This window comes from Mustela nivalis, assembly GCF_964662115.1.
Source record: "Mustela nivalis genome assembly, chromosome: 13".
Classification (NCBI taxonomy): Eukaryota; Metazoa; Chordata; class Mammalia; order Carnivora; family Mustelidae; genus Mustela; species Mustela nivalis.
In genome coordinates this window covers 79,443,377-79,456,818 of record NC_139032.1, presented here as the reverse complement: position 1 = coordinate 79,456,818, position 13,442 = coordinate 79,443,377, and the positions used below count along the sequence as shown (strand labels likewise).

Sequence of the window (13,442 nt, the reverse complement as noted above, 5' to 3'; positions counted from 1 at the left end):
AGGGAGCCCGATGCAGGGTTCGATCCCAGGACCCTGAGATCATGACCCCAGCCGAAGGCAGCAGCCCAAACCACTGAGCCACTCAGGCGCCCCTCTCTGGAGCCATTCTAATAAGCCCACTCTTAGCTTTTTTGGTTTGCTTCTCTTCAGACTCTTGGTCTCTGCATCTGTTTTTTCCTTTTGTCATGTTTATATTCTAAGTAGAGAGATAATTTAGTATTTTTCCTTTTTGCACTTGACATTCTATCATAAGCTTTCTGACATGTTGTTACATACCATCATTTTTAGTGGCTTTAGAATAGTCCGTTGAATGGCTGAACTGCAGTTTTCCTTATGTTCCCCTTTTGCTGAACATTTAAGTCATTTCTAAAATTTCACAATTGTGAACACTGCCGCAGGGAATGTCTTTGAACATGAAGCTTTCCCCTTATTTCGGTGCATTATCTTAACCTAGATTCTGTAAGGTGGAACTACTAGGCCAAAGATACACACACGGTTTTTGCTGTTGCTTCTTGCAGGATTTATGGTATTAAAGAGTTAGCATTTGTCGGAAGGATGTTTATTAGAGGAGGGACAGATATTTTTCTCCCATTTTGTAAAGACGCGTCTAGTGTTTCCTTCTCCTTGGTTGGGGCTGCATAATTAATAAGTGGTGTCCAGTTCGACTGGGAATGTTTCTTAAGCCCTGATGATGAGTCTGGCTCCTGGACAGACACAGTGGCAGGTGCTGCGAACCGTTTTAACCAAGAAGCCCGCAGCGTGGGATGTGGATATAAACCAGCGAGGAGGACTGCGATCAGAATAGATAAGTTCCTGCCTCACTCGGACCTGACTAGTGGCTGGACGATTGCAGGGCAGGGGCGGGACGTGTGGCAGGAGTTTGCTGCACAGGTTCTTCCGGCCCTGGGCTGGCCAGGAGGGCCTCATGCATCCCACCAAATGACTGCCACACTTCTGGCATTAATAGGAGATAGCTGAAGGTCTGGGAATTAAGTCTTCTCATAAACATTCAGATTCATGGCAGAATTACTATTTAATTAGGAAAAGATCTGTAACATTGTACTACTTTTAAACGAAAGTCATTTTGGAGGAATTAAAACTGGGTCATAACATTAGTATAATGTTTTAAAACAAACATTACGAAGACATACTGAGTGTACCGTAATTGATGAATTAAAGACATTAATTTTGGCTTTGGATACTTGATGTGGCTATGCTTTAAACACTGATTCTAGAAACCTGCCTCCAGATTGCAACTGTGCATCCTTCGTTCTTTGCTAAAGTGAGACGTGGCAGTGGCTGAAAAAATAGGGCATGCTCATTGTAGAAAATTTGGGAAACTTAAATTTTTATGTATGAATAAATGTTACACTGAGATAGAATACAAACTGAGGGATTTGGAGGGGAGAGGGTGGGGGGTTGGGAAGGCCTGGTGATGGGTATTAAGTAGGGCACGTATTGCGCAGAGCACTGGGTGTGGTGCATAAACAATGAGTCCTGGAACACTGAAAAAATATAAATAAATTAAAAAAAGATAGAATACAGAAGTTTTGAAAAACCTGAACTCTACCACCCAAAGGCAACTGCTGTTAATATCTCGGGATAGATTTTCTTATTTTGTGTTTATGTGTCTTTTTTGTCTGCAAATTTTAAAATTTTTAAATGTTATAATTATGCTGAATAATCCATTTTGTATCTGTATTTTTCTGTAAGATGATACGGTCTTCGTAATATAATTTCAGTAGCTGTAGAATACTGCATCACAGCAATGTAATGTAATACAGTTGGTTTAATAATTTGAGTCATGTTCAGTTTTTATTGCTCTATAATAGTGCTTCAGATGAACATTTTCATGCTTTCTGGCAAGTGGTTGTCAGTATCTCTGGTGATCTCTTTGAGTAGATTCCTGGAAGTAGAATTATTTGAGGAAAGACTTTGGAAAAGAACCTTTCTAAGGCTGATGATAAAAATAGATCCCAGAAGTCACGCACATTTACATTCACGCGAACAGGATGTGCTCTGGAGAGTACACACTTCTTACCATTTTCACGAGCTCTGGGATTACTGTTTTGCTCTGTTTTTGAGTCTCAACTGAGTAAATGATAAATGGATAAACATAGTCCTTTCAAAGAAATATCTGGATTCATTATGAAAGTGGTTTAATCCACGCTCAGGCAATTCAGACAGACTTGAAAGTGATCTGTTAGTTTCACCATGAGGAAAGTTTTAAATTAATATTTGATATTTAGAAGAATAAAGGGCCGCATTAGAGTTAGCATTAAAATTGTATGGAATATAATTTTTCCATGTGATATAGAACTCCCTGCTCGTGGAGGTCTGCAGAGAACCATTACAGAACTGTGTCCGTGGGCCGTGGGCAGTCGCTCAGCCTCACCAAGCCCGGGAAAGTGTCGCCAGTTACCGACAATCTGAATACATCCAGCACGACTTGGAATTTTAAGAGCCTTGCATAATTTGTAAATTATTCAATTTGTTGGGGGCTTCAGACTTTAAATTAAAAATAACTCTCCCTCCTGTAGACTTAGTAATGGAACATATTCAAGAAATTCGAAGTCTGAGGAAACGTTTAGAAGAATCTATTAAGACAAACGAGAAGCTTCGGGGACAGCTGGAACGGCAAGGGTCTGGACTCGACCCAGGTAAGGGAGAGCCGCCCCAGAGGGCTGTGTGCGCCTGCGAGGGCTTCGTCTGGGGCGCACTTGCCTGGATCGCCTGCTGTGTGTTGGTGAGCTTCACACTCACTGGTGGCCAGAGAGGTTTCAGCCCAGATCCTGACCTCGCTGCTTGCCTCCACGGTGACCTTGCTAAACACTGCAGACTATTTATAAAGTGGGGAGAATCATCCCCGTTTTATCCTGTGGCGATGAGTCAGGTGAGCTGACTGGACAGAGCGACCCCCACAGTCCCTCGCCCTGAAGGGGTCTGCTGGCCTCTGCGGCCCGGAGCGGGGCCAGCTCCTCTTCTGACTTTGGTCGCTGGAGAGAAGTAGAGGTATTTTAAAATAAAACAGGGCGGTATTTCGTCTTTTCATCAGTAATGGACCTTAAAAGTATGAGCTTGTTAGCAGTTTGGTGAGTCTCACAGGCCGGCCACGAGGTTGCCAGTATGCCTGCATGGAAACTCGGTTAGGTCTGAATGGTGTCCTTCCATGAAAGACTTAAAAATATATATTTTTCCCATAAGGAAGACATTCACCCAGTGCGAAGCTCACTGTCTCCATTCTGTACCATTTGTCCTGCGCTCCCTTCTCTCCTCCTACCTCTGTTAGTTGTCTTCCACATGCTAATAGGGCTTTCTCAATGCAAATACAAATGCATATGCTTATTTTCTCCTTCACCTAGAATACTTCATATCTGTCTATCTGTCGTTCTGTCCCTTTTCTCATTGAGCAGTGTGTTTTGGACATCTTTCCTTATTGCTCCAAAGAGATTGTTTTCATTCCACGAAGACTGTGTCTTGAGAGCAGCTTTGTTCCCCAGGAAAAGCCTGAGTTTGTTAGGGAGTTGCACTGAGCTGGGTGTGGACCCCAGGTCTTCTGGTTATTAGCTCTGGGACTTGGGCAAGTCACCCCGCCTCTTCCAGACTTAATTATTTTATAAAACAGAGCCACCCTGAGATTCAGTGAAGCAGTGCTCTCAACAGGGCCTTGCTCCGTGCCTCACTCAGTAAGTGGTGGTTTTCTTTGTCATTACCATGTTATTTTACCCTTTTATTTTGTATAACATTATTAGCTTCACGTCACAGAGCCCTGCAACAAGTGGTGACGCATACGTTTTTAGAGACGAAATAACAGTTCTAGCAAGATGTACTCCGTGGCGGCGGCACTTGAGTCCTGGGACCCCTGGTCCAGTTCTCATTCCTGCCTGGCCCATCACAGCCCTCTGCCTAGAAGGTCTTTCCAGAGCCATGTAGGTGCTGATGTGCTGTGGTCTGTGCGGTCCAGGGTGGATCCACGCCACTCTCTCTGCCTCCCGCCCCCGTCCTGCTTCCGCCCTCTCTCTCACCCCCAGGGAAATTGATTAACCCGAGTCATTAGTCATATGAAACGCAGGGAAGAAATACATGCCTGGGCCCTTCACATTCACTCGTGGTAATGCCTGAATTAGATTCATTCTGTTTTACATTTTTCCTGGAAAATCCAATTATAGAATTATTTGGGGGCTCGAATGGCCACCAGCTACGGTGGAGCTGGCACTGTTGCTCTGGAGAGTAATTCACTCTGATGGGAAGATCTACAAAAAGACATTCATAAAGTATTTACAGTGTTGGAAAGACATGCTGTTCTCGCCCTGTTGTCACAACCTCTAGAAAGACAAGGGAATAAAAGTGGCTCTGCCTCCCCCCTGCTGTGAGGCGTTCATCTTGGGAGCAGGTCTGAGAAAGGCAGGGCTCCTTGTGATGCTGAGGCAGAATGTTGTTAAAAACTGTCACCTCGCGGGTTAACTTGTCATCAGGTGGAGGAGCTGGTAGTGATGGCCTTCAGAGGACACCCCGCCAGCTCAGGCTCTGTCCAGCTCTGGCCTCTGGCCCGACTCTTCCTTCGAGAAGTGGCCCCCACAGCTGTGGCCAGAGCCGACTTCCTCTGTAGGATTGTTGCTGTTCATCCAGAGGGCGCTTCGGTCCTGTTTTTGGCTCCAACGCACCACCCGTTAGGATGTTAACATAAATGATAATAGCAGTAATAATAAGAACATGGATCATTTTTACTGGGCTAGTGGAGACTTAGGGAAGTAACGTGACGGGCCTGAGGTCATATAGCTATTAAGAAGCCGGAGCCATGATTCAGACCCAGGTGTCTCCGAGAAGACACTAGAGTTCATAGGGGAGAGTAGAGGGGATTGTCAGGGAGAGACGCACGGGAATGAAAAATTACATGGCGCTGTGATTTGTGAATCACTCTCATGGGGAAAGGTGGTGCTGGAGAGCGGAGAGAATGTGCCGCATTGGCTTCTGGGAGGCCTGATGTCCTACCGTCCTTACGGGGAGTTTGAATATTCGCCTGTAATCAGTTGTGTACCTGGATGCTTGCAGCAGCAGAGAACAGAATATGAGTGAAAACTGGTGTAAACAATGGCGATTTATATTTTCTGACCTAACAAGAGAACCAGACACAGGCAGGTTTACTGGCTCAGTGATAGGCTGGCAGGACTTGGGGTCCGTCTCCACGAGGACCGTGGTCATTCTGAGCATCACCTCCTCTCAGGACAGTGTCCACAGCATCAGAATGAAGATGGTGGGGCTCAGGGCTCCTCCCTATCCTTCTCTTTTCATCCGAGTTCGAAATCTTTCCCAGAAGCCTCCAGAAGGCTTCCCTTCAGGTCTCATGTTCTAGCTGTCCTGGAGTTTAGGAAAGCAGTCTGCTTCTGTGGGGTGGTAAGGGAGGCGGGGAGGGAAGCATCTGCCTGCCCCGTGTAGAAAGCCCAGTGCTCTCCTGAGGGTCTTATGTTCCCGGGCTCTGGATGTCATATATGGCGCAGGGATAGAGAGCTGGAGGGGGGTGTGTCTCAGGGCAGCTGTCTGGCCAGAGGAAGGGGTAGCATTTTAGGAGATGGACCACAGCCTGAGCTAAACTGATCAGAGTTTGTAAGTAATCTCAAACCCAGTCTGTCTGGCTTCAGACCCGGATCTTTTTAGTAAACACTTAGACTAGACAGTGAACTTGAGCTAAGAGTTGAAAGACGAATGTGGTTTTGACAGGTGGAGGTGAAGGAACTGGGCATTCTAGGCACAGGGAATGAAGACCTCACTTTACAAAGTCAGGGAGATGTGTGACCGCGTAGTGTGTGGGGGCACAGGCGTGGCCCGGTCCGGCTGCATTCGAGGACGCTAGAGTCGAGGGTGGAGAGAGAGAGGGTTGTGTGTGAGCTTGAAGTGAAGTCATGGAGATCTGAAGTTTGGACCTTGTGTTTGGTTTGTTCGATTGTCTGTCTTCGCAGGGGAGGGCCGCCTAGTGTTTCTTATCAGAGAATTTCATGTCTGGACTGTGCGCAGCCCCACTGGCAGAGTAGCAGGGAGGCAAGCTCAGGGCGCGCTGATAAGGTCTGAACTCCAGGGACAGGAAGAGTGAGCCAGCATCAGGCATTTGGGAGGAAGAACCAGCAGTCACGTTCACTTGGTTGAGCAGTGTTGAGGATGACTCCACTTTCAGCTCAGAGTAGGAGTGGTAGAGGTACCGTCTGCTGGGGAGGGCAGAAACGAACCTGTTTACCTCAGTTCATGCGTAGGAGGTAAGAATGGGGGGCGGCTCTTGCCACCTCTTTCATGCTCACTCTCATTTCCCTTTGGGCTCTGGTGATACCTCATCTGGAATCATTTCCATTGCATGTTGTGTTTCCTTGTTGTTTAAAACATGTTCCATCCATATTGATCTGGTGACCATAAATCACTATTTATGTATATTTTTATAGGTTCTACAAATGCTTTTGCTTATGGATCAGAGCTGCATAATTCTCTGACATCAGAGATCTGTTTCCTGAGGAAGCAGAACCAGGCTCTCAATATGATGCTGGCCAAGGGATCCAGAGGTAGGAACTAAAGGAGCCACCGGCAGTCTGGACCCCCAGAGCCCTCTGTGGCATGGGAAGAACGCACTGGAGTCTGACCAACCCAGGTTCACATTCTGTGGCTCTGTGACTTTGTGGCTTCTGTGGCTTTGTGACTCTGTGGCTCAGTTTACTTAATCTCTCTGAACCTCAGTATTCTTAGCTGTAAAATAGACGTACCTCATGGAGCTGTCGTGACAGTCAGCCCTGTGAAGCCCTCAGCACGGCGTCTCTAGTAAGCACACAGGTTACAGTGGAAGACAGAAAGACTGGAAATCTATTACTGCTGAAATCTATTACTGCCAAAATCTCATCCAGAGATTCCCTCTTATCAGGAAGGTTTTTCCAGTATTTCATAGGAGGATCCCTTCTCTTAATTGTTTCTTTTTGGAGCTTAGCCCCGGACGAGTTTTCACCTACATTATCTCTCAATACTTAAAATGTTTCTGGACAGAGGAATTATTAGTCATGTTTTACAGATAAGAACCTGAGGCCTAAGGAATTGACCCACTGGTGGTCCCGGAGCTAGAAATCTGTAGAGCTAGGAGTTGGGCCAGCTTCTCCCATTCTCTCTGGAGGGTTCTGATGCTGTTTTTGGCTTGAGAGATAGAATCGAGGCTTTTGAAGATCACGCACTCAGCAAATGTGTCCGGGCCTGTGTAGACTGATACAGAAAGAGTGGGTCCTGGTCCCTTTCCTCGAGGGCCTTGTGGGCGGATGGGAGAGATGGCCAGGCAGCCCACGGCAGGCCAGCATGGGGGTCAGCCAGGACAAAGGCAGGCTCGGGGAGCACAGGACCCTGGGGACGGTGTCTTGGCCCAGGAGAGGCTCGGCTTCAAGAGCTCAGTCCAGCAGGCTAAGCAGGGGTTAGCCACTGTGCCTAAGGTTTAGAGGAGCCAGGGTTTTCTAAATAGAAGAAAGAAAGCAGGCAAAAGCCTAGGTGTGAGAGGCGGGGAGAGTGTCGACCAGTCAGGAATTGTAGGAAGTGTCATGGGGCTGGAGTCTGAGTGGGGAGGGGGCACTTGCTCAGAAATGGTCATGCCGTGGTGAAGGGTGGCATCAGAAAAGCTGGGTCTCTGTCTTGGCTGTGGCCCGTTTGGCTCTGTGACCCTGGGGAAGTTTTCATCTCTGCGATCCTTTGTTTCCGATCTGGAAAATGAGAAAAATAGTACCTCCTCAGAGGTTTGCTACGAAGATGAAATCAGATGATACCCATGCAGCTCTTGGTGTGAGGCCTGCCGTCAGAGCTGCAGACCTGGTAGCCGCCGCCATCAGCAGCCCAGAGAAGAGCTGGCCTGGGGAGCTCTGAGGAAGCCTTGAGCTTAGCCCTTTGTGTGCAGTATCTCGGTTCAGCCTCACAGCGATGCATGTGGGGGAACTGAGGCACAGAGAAGTCAAGAAACTCCATGGAGGTTTTGGCACCAGTGGGCAGCAGAGTGCACTTGAACACACCTCTCTGCCTCAGGTCACACTCTTAACTGCCCGTCTCCAGGCTGGGGGCACATTTTATTCCTTGGGAGTGGTGCCATTGTCCTGGTCTGAGGAGCAGATGGGGGCTTACGGACTTCCCTCACATGCATTGCCGGAGTCTGGGGCAGATTCTTGCCTCTGTCTGTAATTTATACCCACTGTTTGCTCTGCGAAGGCAAAGTAACTAGGTTTGCACGGCCCATTATTGTATAGAAAATTAAACAGGCCCATTCCATCCCAGTGACGTTTAATCTGCAGCCTTGATGTTGACAGATTTATCTGCCCAAAATGCATAAGATAATTGGAATGCCAAAATCATAAATGCCAGATTAAATCTCATTCTGCTTTGTATTCCTGGAGTGCTCGAGCTGAAGTGCCGTATTTGCGTAATAAGGTTGGAAAAAACAAATGGTGTCTCTTCTCAGTGGCGCTTTTTTGTGTTTGCAGATAAACAGAAGGAGAATGAAAAGTTACGAGAGTCCCTCTCCAGGAAGGCTGCGAACCTCGAGCTCCTGCAACGAGAGTATGCCTGTGTGAAGGGGGAGAATGAGCGGCTGCAGAGGGAGGTCTGCGAGCTGGAGCGGCACAACCAGCAGCTGCTCCAGGAGGTGGGCAGCAGCCGCAGTGAGCTGAGCAGGTAGGGCTCAGGGGCACCCCCATCCCCACTGGCCGTGCCAGGCGTCCAGTCACAGAGCCGGGTGTGCAGGCCCCTGTCTGAGCGCCCGGAAGGCCAGCAAGTGTCAGGCACATGATGTCGGGTGGGAATCAAGCACGTGGGGCAGAATCGTCTAAGTGAGCAGGCCAGAGCGTGGGGGGCAGAATGCTGGTCTTTTTCTGGGGAGGTCAGGGGAGACCTCTCTGAAAAAAATGGCATTTAACCCTCAACCCGAAGGCAGCAAAGGGGCATGAGCTCTGCATACAGCAGGGTCGGGGGTAGCGCACTGTGGCAGAAAGGGATGGGGCCCTGGGGAGTGGTGCCCTTGGCCTGTGCAGAGCAGAGCAGGGAGGCCAGTGCACCTGGAGGGAAGGGCAGAGAGACGGTGGGATGCCCAGGCCCGCAGGCCTTTGCAGCCGTGGGAAGCCCTCGACTTGCACTCGGCGTGCCTGGAGAAGATGTGGGGAGGTTCTGTGCTGAGGGGTCGGAGGCCCAGTTAGACATTAAAGGGCCCATACCAAGTGTCCCTGGCAATTTGTCCTCGCCCCTGTCCTGTCCCACGTGTTTCCTGTTGTTCCTCAGCGCTCGTGAGCGCCACGCTCTTTCAGTTACCGACGTCACCCTTGGTTGCCCAGGGTGGTGCGCTGACCTAGCAAGATCATTGTCGAGCTGTCACACGGTGCGGGTCCCTCCCGAGCTCTGCACCCCTGGCTAAGCCGTAACCCTGTAAGCTTTGCTTCCTCGGCTCCGCGCGCTGAAGAGCAGAGAGCACGTGCCCCTCGGGTGGCGGGGAAGACGGCATGGGGTGGATAGCACACGGACAAGGCCAGGCCCGGCTGGTCCTCGGGGGAGAGGGGCCCTGCTGGGAATCCTGACCCACCCCGTCGGTCTCATCTGCACTCTGCCGGCTGCTGCAGGTGGAAGGGCTGCTCTGTGGAGTCCGAGTCCATCCCCGGGCGTCAGAATTAACATCCCCTCCCTGTGGCCGTGGGGCCTTTCCAGGGTTCAGGAGGAGGCGAAGTTGAGGCAGCAGCTGCTCTCCCAGAATGATGAGCTCCTGCAGTCCCTCCGAGTGGAGCTGAAGGTGTACAAGAGGCTGGAGGAAGAGCACAGGAGGCCAAGAGGTACTGCGCGCTGCCCGAGGCACATCCCGTCCTGGGGCTGCTGCGTCCACGCTGTGAGCTCACTTCAGCACACTGTCCTGAAATGCTGTCATCACAGCCCTCGCTGGCCTGCTGGGCAATGGGGGCACACTTTGCAGCAAGCCCTCTGGCTTCCCCATCTTCTGAAGCAGCGTGGATAGGCTTGGGCTCCGGAGCTGGATTCTCATTGCCCCGCCTCCTGGCTGTGCTGTCTTTGGCGGGTCACCTCACCCCTCTGGGCCTGTTCTTCCTCCATGAAACGTGTCTCCTAATAGCTAGTCTGTGGAGTTGTGAAAATGCAGTGAGATCATTTATGAAAAGCATCCTACCACAGTACGTGGGACGTCGCAGACACTCAAGGAATAATTTGATTATGAGTTTTCTGCTAGAGTGCGTTTCTTTTTGCCCATTCATTTGGCCAATAATTCTGGAGCGCCTACCACATGCAGGGCATTGCTGTGGAAATGCTTATTGGCCCAGATCCTCTGACAGATACCAGATCAGAGCGACTTGACTGCAAACTCTGATGTTTTAGAATCAGTTTTGAGGTGTGGTAACATTTTTTTTTTTAAACTAATTTTCCAGATGATTTCTCCCTATTGAAAGTTTATCTAGAAAAGGGTCACCTCACACCTTCCATTTTCTCCTCAAGTTGCTTTTCTTATTCTTGCTGTTGTGCCTTTTTAATATACTGTGGTTCTTAAAATCAGCCCCTTTCATTCTATAATTCTAGCCCAAATAGATTTTATTACTACTAGACATAATTTCGGGGTTTGGTGTGCAATTTGCTAGGCTTTTATGGCCAGAAGCGAAAATTAATTTCCAGCTCTTATTTAGCCTGTGGAATAGCAGCAATTAAGTCTGCCAATATTTTTGTTTTTAAAGTCAAGTTGTTATTTTAAATTGTACCTAGTTCTTAGGGAGGGGAGGGTGGTGGTGGGTTTAAAACACTGTGGAGCTCCTTTGATGGTTGACCCTTTGGTGGCAGAAGCCGTCAGGTGTTCCCCTTGCTCTTGCTTGCAGAGGCCGGAGCAGAGACATCAGGAGAAGGCTGGAGGGGGCAGGACCCTTTCAGTGACCTGCGTGGTCTCCTAACAGAGATCCAGGCTCTTCGGGGGCAGCTGGAAAAGAGCATTGAGACCAACAGCGCGCTGCAGGGCAGGCTGGAGGAGCAGCTGGCGACGGCGGGGAAGAAGGCGCATGAAGCAGCCTTCACCGTGGCTCTCCAGACCCTGTCGGTCCCGGAGCGGCCCCCGCAGCCGGACAAGCGCGGTACTGCCCCTGCTCCTTCTCATGGAGATGACGGCCCTGTGTGTGTTGATGGGACACGGGAGCTTCTAGTGGGTGCCCTTGCCCCACGGAGGTGTCCCTCCGTTGACAGCAGACCACCCGCTGCCCCAGGAGCCAGGGGCCTGACCGCTGCTCAGCTGTCCTCTTCGGCGGGATAGTGTAGTCTCCGTCTGGGGGCCTCTTGGTGGAGGGAAGTGGGGTTTGGGCCACCAGCATTCTCATCACCTCCAGTCTCATCCCCGCTTCCATTCAGCCCTGCCCACAGCACTCCACGGCTGAAAATCCTTTTTAGTTCCTCGTGCTACTGCCTTTCAGAGAGATTCGAAACATCTTACTCTGGCTCTCAGTGTTTTGTAGGAGCAGAAAAGCATCCTGGTGGGTTTGAAAACTGCTTCTGTTTTGCATTTGCTCACAGGTTTATTGTCTAGCTCTACCAGGCTGTGTAGGATAGCAGAGAAGGGACAAGGGTTTCCTGTCATTGTGCTGTCACTTGCCCAGCACTGGGCTAGGAATAAGCCAGCAAATTGTCGGTCTCTAGGCAATTGGCCGGGCCATCTTCTTTGCTCTGTGGGTGAAGGAACTGAGACCCAGAGAGGGTACCGGACTTGCCCAAAGCAATACAGCAAGTAGGTGGCAGGATTGGAGATGACTCTTCAGCTCCCAAGACCAGGCTGTACCTGGAGCAGCACCCAGATTTTCGGAGCCTCAAGTGTCCTGAGACATACAGGGCGGGGGATGCGCACACTTTATAGACAGGTGACAGGTACTGTAGAAAAGTTCGGACTTAGTCTCTTCTGGGATTGGGAATTCTATTGCCTTTAATTAAAAAAAATTAAAATCTCTTAGAGAGCACCCAGTCAGCATGCTTTAGAACTTGTAGTGATTGGTTTAGTGATCTCTCCTTGATAAGGAATTTGAAATTTTCACAGAAGATGATGTGATGTTATGAAAAAAAAGAAAATGAAAAAAAAAATCCTTCACGATTCTACAGAATGATGATATTTTCCTTTGCATATTTCTCTTCATTTGGCGATCACATGCAGGCATGAACTTACATCATTCGCATTGGGTTTTGTGCCATTCTGCCTCCTGTCTTTGTTTTCGCCCAATATTACCAGAAGTATTTCCCACCCTTTCACACGGGCTTCCTCATTACTGTTTTCAGAGGATCCTCAGTCACGAAACCATTACCGTGGTGATTATTAAAGTGGTCTCTGATTTGGAGCTTTAATAAACATAGACGTTAATGTGATTTTTGCTGTTAAACAGCACTTCTTAGGATAAAAATCCAACCAGCGGAATCTCAGAGGGTTGGAAAGGAGCCGTATCGCCGCCTTCTGCATGGGCTCTCCATTGGCAGTGGCATCTCTGCTTGAAATATAGGTCTGCTCCTGGCCCTTCTTAGGGTGTGGCAGAGATGGGACCGATGGGTCTGCGGGGGCCGCTGGGGAGTTCGGGGCAGGGAGGATGATTCCGGGCCGGGGCCGCCTGGGAGGGAGAGCTGGGGCAGCTGAAGGGAGGCGGCCATGGAGCAACCTTCGCCTGCTTCTGGAATTTGTCTAGGGTCAGCCGTGGGGCAGCCTCGCAGGAGGCACTCAGGACAGTGTGTTCAGAATCCACAGGGCTTCCTCAGTGCCAAGGTGGCCTCCAGTGAAGGTGGGAATTCCGGCAGCAGCGGCCTCTCTTCCTCTGCACAAGCCTTTTCAGGATCATATTTAGTGCACTTACTTGAAAGTTCTGCTCTAAAGATGGCTGGTTTTGACAGAAAGTGATCCCTCTTAGGGGCCAGCTCCTTGGACCCGGAGTCGAAGGTGGCTCCCGATGGTGCCCCAAAGTTCCTGGGCAAGAAGGAGCTGGCGGGCCATCCTAAGGCCTAGACTCAGGGCACGTCCCTTGCTTTGCTGCCAACACTCTGCTAGTGCTGGGTGGGTCACCTCCTGTCCCTGTCCCTCTGTCTTCTGCTCTTCCCCAAGGTCTGAAACAGTGCCATCCTGTTCATGGTGCTCCTGAGAGTCGGACATGTGCACACCCTCTAGACTTCACGGTGTGGCGGTCATCTCGGATGGCGTCCAACTGACTTTGCTTCCTGACGTCATTTCCACTTCCTAAACTCTGCTTTGGATCCCTCTTGTCTCTTGCTCGGATAGCTGCGGCAACCTCCAGACTCACTCCTCCAGTCCACAGCACTGCCCTTGGGGGGCCGCCACAGTCCTCATGGTTCCAGCCTCACGTCCCACCGAGGCCCTGCCTTGCACCCTGGGCTCAGCCTCCCACCTGCTTGACCGCCCCCCCCCCCCGTGTCCTGCTGGTTCACGCCTCTGT

The 13,442-nt window shown here is 50.0% G+C and overlaps 1 protein-coding gene across 12 annotated transcripts in view; it reads left to right on the top strand.

Annotated features, from left to right (window-relative positions):
- CDK5RAP2 (CDK5 regulatory subunit associated protein 2) overlaps positions 1-13,442 on the top strand; it is a 169,251-nt gene that overhangs the window by 140,313 nt on the left and 15,496 nt on the right. For 7 of the 12 annotated variants that reach the window (XM_082694991.1, XM_082694984.1, XM_082694989.1 and 4 more), the window contains 5 exons: positions 2,541-2,660; positions 6,429-6,545; positions 8,481-8,670; positions 9,691-9,812; positions 10,854-11,102. In XM_082694991.1, the coding sequence (XP_082551117.1) occupies positions 2,541-2,660; positions 6,429-6,545; positions 8,481-8,670; positions 9,691-9,812; positions 10,854-11,102 (798 nt within the window). The remainder of the gene's footprint in view (positions 1-2,540; positions 2,661-6,428; positions 6,546-8,480; positions 8,671-9,690; positions 9,813-10,853; positions 11,103-13,442) is intronic. The other 5 variants (XM_082694995.1, XM_082694990.1, XM_082694994.1 and 2 more) reach the window with 1 other exon arrangement.